The sequence below is a fragment of the Mandrillus leucophaeus genome, unplaced genomic scaffold (assembly GCF_000951045.1).
Source record: "Mandrillus leucophaeus isolate KB7577 unplaced genomic scaffold, Mleu.le_1.0 Scaffold289, whole genome shotgun sequence".
Lineage (NCBI taxonomy): Eukaryota > Metazoa > Chordata > Mammalia > Primates > Cercopithecidae > Mandrillus > Mandrillus leucophaeus.
This window is the reverse complement of record NW_012103020.1, coordinates 1,338,767-1,346,044: the sequence shown is the minus strand read 5'-3', so window position 1 is coordinate 1,346,044 and position 7,278 is coordinate 1,338,767. Positions and strand designations below refer to the sequence as shown.

The window sequence follows — 7,278 nt, the reverse complement described above, 5'->3', positions numbered from 1 at the left end:
TATATATATAGCTAAGAAAGAAGGATTTTGGCTTATCCTTTCCATTTTTTCTTTGTATAAGCTATATATAACATATTTTATATGTTATATATATGCTATATGGTATATAGATACATATATATATAGCTTATATAAAAAAATGAGAAGAACGATAAGCCAAAATGATTCTACATTGGGAAGTGGAAGGAACAGATGGAAAGAATATGGAGAAAGGGTATCACTATTTAACAACTCCTGATAAAATAATGAATCAATGGCTTCTAACATCATGAAGAGAAAAGCACCAAATATTATGCACCTCCTTATGGATGTATGAACATGACCTACAGATAATTCCTGCCAAAGCCAGGCACAGTGGCTCACCCCTGTAATCTCAGTATTTTGAGAGCCTGAGGTGGGAGGATCACTTGAGACCAGGAGTTCGAGACCAGGAGTTCAAGACCAGCCTGGGCAACATAGAGAGACCTTGTCTCTATAAAAAAAATTTAAAAATTAGCATGTGCTTGTAGTCCCAACCACTTGGGAGGCTGAGGTTGGAGGATTGCTTGAGCCCAGGAGTAGGAGGCTGCAGTGAGCTATGATAGCACCACTGCACTCTGGCCTGGGCAACAGAGGGAGACCTTGTCCCTAAAATAAATAAACAAATAGGAATGATCGAACCTCTAAATCTAAATACCAATTTATAAGCAATATGGGGGAGAGGAACATGTTAAAACAAGACAAACACATATGGTTGCAATAAGCAAAATCCAGAGTGAAAAATTCTACAGATCAAATGAGTCACTTTATTGAAACCATAAATTGCAAAGAAAAGTAGAAGAGAGATGGAGGAGCAATCTATAGAAAAAGAGACTTAAAGATGTATTTACCATTTGTGGACTTTTTTTTCTTTTTTGAGATGGAGTCTCGCTCTGTCGCCCAGGCTGGAGTGCCATGGCGTGATTTTGGCTCACTGCAACCTCCGCCTCCCAGGTTCAAGCAATTCTCCCGCCTCAGCCTCCCAAGCACCTGGGATTACAGGCACCCGCCATCATATCTGGCTAATTTTTGTATTTTTGTAGAGATGGGGTTTCTCCATGTTGGCCAGGCTGGTTTTGAACTCCTGACCTCAGGTGATCTGCCTGCTTCAGCTTCCCAAAGTGTTGAGATTACAAATGTGAGCCGCCGCACCCGGCCACCCATTTGTGGACTTTAATTGGATTCTGACTTAAGAAACAAACTGAAGGGAGAGAGAAATCCTTTATGCAGTAGTTGAGGAAAATTTGATCATTGATCATTGACTAGATAATTAACAATAGTAAACAATTATTATTATTTTACAGACATATATCCAGTATCATAGATTTGACTTTATAACCTTATTCACATGTCTCAAATTAGTGTTAGCTGTAGGTGGGCCCTCCGTTGTGGTGGTCAAAGGCAATGGATAGGAATATGAATACAAGATTTGCCATGAGTTGATAATTGGTAAATCCGGGTGGAGTGCACATAAGGATTCATTATACTATTCTCTTTACTTGTGTTTGAAATTTTATACAATAAAACATTAGAATAAAAAAAGTATGAAGTTTTTTTAAGATAAGGAAACTCTTTTTTTTTGTTTTTGCGTTTTTGAGACGAGTCTCGCTCTGTCGCCAGGCTGAAGTGCAGTGGTGCGATCCTGGCTCACTGCAATCTCTGCTTCCCAGGTTCAAGCGATTCCCCTGCCTCCGTCCCTTCCCGAGTAGCCGGGACTACAGGTGCGCGTAACCACACGCAGTTAATTTTTTGTATTTTACTAGAGACGGGGTTTCACCATGTTGGTCAGATGGTCTTGATCTCCTGACCTCAGGTGATCTGTCCACCTTGGCCTCCCAAAGTGCTGGGATTACAGGTGTGAGCCACCTTACCTGGCCTGTTTTTTTTTTTATTTTTATTTTTTTGAAACACTCCTGGTAGACTCTGTAAAATACCTAGAATTGTGGCGATTCATCCTATGATTACCAGAAGGATGAAGCCAAAACATTCTTTTTTTATTGACACAGAATCTTGCTCTGTCGCCTAGGCTGGAGTACAGTGGCATGAACATGACTCACTGCAACCTTGACTTCCTGGGATCAAGTGATCCTCCTGCCTCAGCTTCCTATGTAGCTGGACCACAGGCATTCACCACCACACTTGGCTAATTTTTTGTTTTTTTTTTGTAGAGACAAGGCTGCTCAGGCTGGTCTCAAAGTCCTGGGTTCAAGTGATCCTCCCGCCTTGACCTCTCAAAGTGCTGGGAATACAGGTGTGAGCCACTGTGCCTTGCCCAAAACATTCTTGATAGAGCAGGACAACAGATACAACCAGGGTCTTGATGACTGAACCATGAAATAAGCCAACCCTGGATATCTAGTTATATAATAACAATCTATCTAGTTATGTAATAACAATCTCTGTCATTTAATCCCTCTTGAGTATGTTTCTGTTATTTTTAGTAGAAAATGGAGGAAAATGCATTTGTATGTGTGTGCAAGGTCTCATTGCCCTCTAGCCGAAGAGTGATACAACTCCAGAATCCTATTCTTAGAGCCTGCTTCCTAGGATCACTTCCAGTACCAATGATCTAAAGTGACGTTCCCTAGAAACAGGAATTCTTTGGCCGGTCTTTTATGAGAGGAGTATTCCCCAGAGAATGGAGGGAGGAAAGCAGAAAAGGGCAGGGGGAAGAGCTAAGCATGGAAGTCATCTCGCCGGAGATCAACTTCAATCTGCTCCTTGGGGTGGGCTGGAGCATGAACTATTCAATTGTACTGCAGAGTCGGTGTCACCTTTTGTAATACTATGGCAGTCAGTCATTGGTTGTGAACTGCCTATGGTGATGGTGGTGCGTGGGGTATAACACCCATAGCAGCTGGGGATAAATATACCCAGTTAAGGAGCCCAATTAAGGGGATCTAGGCAGAGCGTCGGCAGTGTCCACTACAATTTCCCAACTTACTCCATAGCCAAAACCTTACATGCCATGATCTAGCCCACCTCGCCTCCCCGCCCCACTCCTTTTCTCTCTGAGACCATCTCTGGCTACTCTCCCTCTTTTTCACTCCACTTTAGCCACACTGGCCACCTCACAATTTCTCAAATTCCCAGCATGATCCTGTTTTAGATCCTTTGCCCTTTTCTGTTCCCTTACCTGGCGGATCCCCCTAACTCCTGCCATTGGATGGTCCCTTATATATCTTGCAGGTTTCTACGCAAAAGATACCTTCCTAGTAAGGCCTCTTTTAGCCATCCTACCTAAAATTACAACTTCCACCTCGAACTAACACAATCCTTTTATTTTCATTACTTTTATCCTTAGCACTTATCAGCATCTAATATACTATATAATTTTCTCATTTGTCTTGTTACCTGGTTCCACACTAGAATATAAACTGGGAACACTTTAAACAATGCCTATTATGTTGTAAGTGCTCAGCTAATATTTGTTGAACACGTGAATGAATGAATGATTCCTGGCACAAAGTGTTAATACTCAATAAATATTGTTTGAACTGAACTGAAACAGAAAATATCTACATAGTCCCCTTTGTAAGTACTATAGATGGGAGAGGGCGTACATATTGTTATATGCAGGGTTCTTCATAGACTATATGCTCTTTCTTCAATAATATTATGAAAGCTTGCATTTCTCATGTGATGTTATGTATGTGTATGTTAATATGTATTATTTGTACATGCAAATATTCGTGAAAAAAGTAGAAGCACCAAAGCTTTTCTAATTTTATTTGACTCAAACTATATTTTAGACCTACATACCATACAATAAAGTAAGCTAAAAGTATAGCAAAATTAAAGTAAATACAGGTTGTATGGATAGCTCAATTTCTCTCATATAAAATGTCAATTCCGAGATAGAGTGATAAAAGAAAAATGTCTAGGAAAAAAAAAGCCAAAGATGAAACTATTTAAGCTCTTTACTGCAATGTCATATTCTGATCTCAGACAGTAGAAGAGTAACAAGAAATGTACAATCTCAAGTCTCTCAGTCCTAAAATCTATCAGTGGATGCCAAAAATCTTCAAGACACATGAACATTTTCTAGAAAATGTCTTTTTTTTTTTTTTAAGCTAAGTGTACTAAAAACACAAAAGCACTTATCAGACACTCTATGGCATTCGTTGCTGAAATGTCTACCAGCTGGAGATTAGCCTTGAGCGGAAGCAGCCTCAGAGCCAACACTGGCTTCCTCCTGTAAATCATCTCCAGCAGAGGACTCTGACTCAGCTGGAGAATTTTCTTCTTCTAGTTCAGCATATTCATCAGAGCTTTCGTTCTCTGTTGTATCTTTATCATTATCGATGGTGACAGCTTCATCCAAGGCAGCATTTGTAACCTCTGGGGTTGTTTCAGGGTTTACTTCTGCGGTTTCCCTTGCTGCTGCATCTGTCACCTCTGGCCCAGTTTCAGCACTGACTGCTGTGGTCTCCGGAGCAGCCTCCACGTGACCTGGACAGGCAGATGCCTCTTCTATGACCACAACTGTAGCACCGGGACTTTCTTCAGCATCTACCACCTCGGCTTCCACTGCAAGTACTTCTGGGGCTTCTGAACTTGCTTTCTCAGTTTCCGCAACATTCTCCTTTTCACCTTTAAGAATGAGTCATTAAGCAAGGTATTAATTTAAAGATCGCGGGAAGGCAATGAAACACTGTGGTCATTTAAACACGTAAGACAGAGCTACATGCACCGATGTGTAACCGTCTTCAAGGTAGACTCTCAAGTGAAATAGCAAAAAAAGAACAACGTATACAGTCTGCTAGTATTGTTAGGGCAAAATGGGAGGGGAGCAGGAGGCGGGTAAGTTGTATGCCTACGTAATTGTATTTGCAAGAACTCTCCAGGAGGATTCAAATAAACTGGTTTTATTGGTTGCCCCTTGGAGGGAAAATGGGGGTTCTGCTTTTCTGTAAACTCCTTGAACTTAAAAAAATACACTTGAATATGTTACTTAGGCAAAGATGAAGAATACAAAAATAAGCAGCTACCCTATTCACCTTTCATATGAGATAGCATGGAAGAGTGGCCAAGTTCCTAGCTGGTGACTCAGAAATCACTAATCCTCTCTCAACCTCATTTTTGTCATCTGTAAAATAGGGTATTCATAATATCTACTGCACAGGGCTATTGTAAAGATTAATTACAATACTGTATATGAAAAGGGGATTAAAATAAAAAGTTATATGCAAATGCTTATTTTATTAGTATTATAAATAACCACGTGATTATATTCAATAACATGTATTGATGATATTCTGTTTCTTATTATTGTCATGACAGGTGAAAACTGGTTCATAAGCCCCTAATATCTCTATCCCTAAATAGTGATCATAGTAATTGATAATAATAGCTTGCAAAAAAGTATGGTTTAAAGCAAGAAGGGGCTAGGCATAGTGGCTCATGCCTGTAATCCCAGCACTTTGGGGGGCTGAGGCAGGAGGGGATCATAGGAGGCCAGGAGGTCAAGACGACCAGCCTGGGCAACATAGTGACACCCTGTCTCTGCAAAACATAAAAAATAAACTTGCTGGGCATAGCGGTGCATGCTTGTAGTTCTAGTTGCTTGAGAGGCTGTGATAGGAGGATTGCTGGAGCTCAGGAGTTCAAGGCTGCAGTAGGCTATGATTGCACCACTGCACTCTAGCCTGGTTGACAGAGGGAGAACCCATGGAGGGAAGTGGGAAGGGAAGGGGGAAGGGAAGGCGGGAAGGGAAGGCAGGAAAGGAAGGAAAGGAGGGAGGGAGGGAGGAAAGGAAGGAAAGGAGGGAGGGAGGGAGGGAAGGAAGGCAGGGAGGGAGGAAGGGAGAAAGAAGTGTAGGAAGGAAGGAACGAAAGAGTGAAAATATAAAGTTTCTGTTCCCATGGTCACCATTTTATCAAATGAAGGACTCAATATACACGACTGATCCTGTTGTGTCAAATGGACCTTGTTTGCACAAAGGCACACAGGTGATCTTAGCCCAAACTGAAAGATAATTCGTTATATTATTATTTTAAATAATGAGGAAAATGAAAGCTCATGCCTGCATGGGTGGATGCCTGAGCAGTGGAAAGTAATATTATCACAAGAAGTCAAAAGTCACTGGTCAGCAATACAACTGTAAAACGTTCATTTGTCAAATGCATGCATCCAAAAGGTGTAACAGTGTTCTTCAGGTTTCAGTTGAGCTTTTTCTTCCTAAATGAACTTATACCCAGAGTCATTCTGGATTAAGCTAGGAAAGAAGCCAAAAGCAAATAGTGTTCATTGCTAGACTAAACGGATGGAAATTAGTGCCTCAAAAAATAATTAAAAATAAAAAATTAAGAAATTCATTTACCTTGAAATGGATGTATCTCTGCTTTTGTTTTTTCTTTCAAATCTGTTATATGTTCTGTGTGTTTGGCTTGGTCTGATGTGACTGTCTTGTAAGCCTGAAAGTAAATGTATGCTTAGGTTTATTTCTTGAGCTTTAAGATTTGTCACGCCACATTACACATTACAAGGTACACTCAAGTCTCCTTGTAATCACCATTAGAAGTTTAAACCATAATCCCAATGTAGCAAAGAAGAGAAACCAGTGCACACCACTTACTCTTTTACTTCCCTTTTGGAGACCTTTGTTATTAAATTGAATGCTTTAAAAAGGAAGAAAGGTGAGACGGGGGTGAGGAGAGAAAAACTACCTATTGAGTATCATACTTACTACCTGGGTGATAAAACAATCTGTACATCAAACCCCCATGGCACACAATTTACCTATTAACAAACCTGCACATGCACCCCATAACCTAAAATAAAAATTTTTTTAAAAGGGAAGGAAATAAATGCACTATCTTAGCCAAAGATAACTAAAAAGGAAAAAAAGGAAATTATGCTACAACCAGAATATCCTGACAGGCATATACAAATATTCTCTAACATTTATCCTTGAGAAATGGAAATCTAGGTTCACATGAAAACCTGTACGCAAATGTTCATGGTACGTTTATTTGTAATAGTCAAAAACTGGAATCAGGCCAGGCGTGGTGGCTCATGCCTGTAATCCCAGCACTTTTGGAGGCCAAGGCGGGTGGATCACCTGAGGTCAGGAGTTTGAGACCAGTCTGACCAAGATGGTGAAACCCCATCTCCACTAAAAATACAAAAACACCCAGGTACGGTGGCACGCACCTGTAGCCCTAGCTATTCAGAAGGCCGAGGTGAGAGAATCGCTTGAACCCAGGAGATGGAGGTTGCAGTGAGCCGAGATAGCGCCATTGCACTCCAGCCTGGGC

General features: G+C 40.8%; 1 protein-coding gene across 1 annotated transcript in view; it reads right to left on the bottom strand.

The window, feature by feature from the left end:
• Positions 1–3,730: 3,730 nt before the first annotated feature.
• The window catches only part of MGARP (mitochondria-localized glutamic acid-rich protein), a 15,958-nt gene continuing 12,410 nt past the window's right edge, over positions 3,731–7,278 (bottom strand). The window contains exons 3-4 of the mRNA XM_011985643.1: positions 6,342–6,435; positions 3,731–4,611 (exon numbers count right to left, since the gene is read on the bottom strand). Coding sequence (XP_011841033.1) covers positions 4,169–4,611; positions 6,342–6,435 — 537 coding nt within the window. The 3' untranslated portion in view covers positions 3,731–4,168. The remainder of the gene's footprint in view (positions 4,612–6,341; positions 6,436–7,278) is intronic.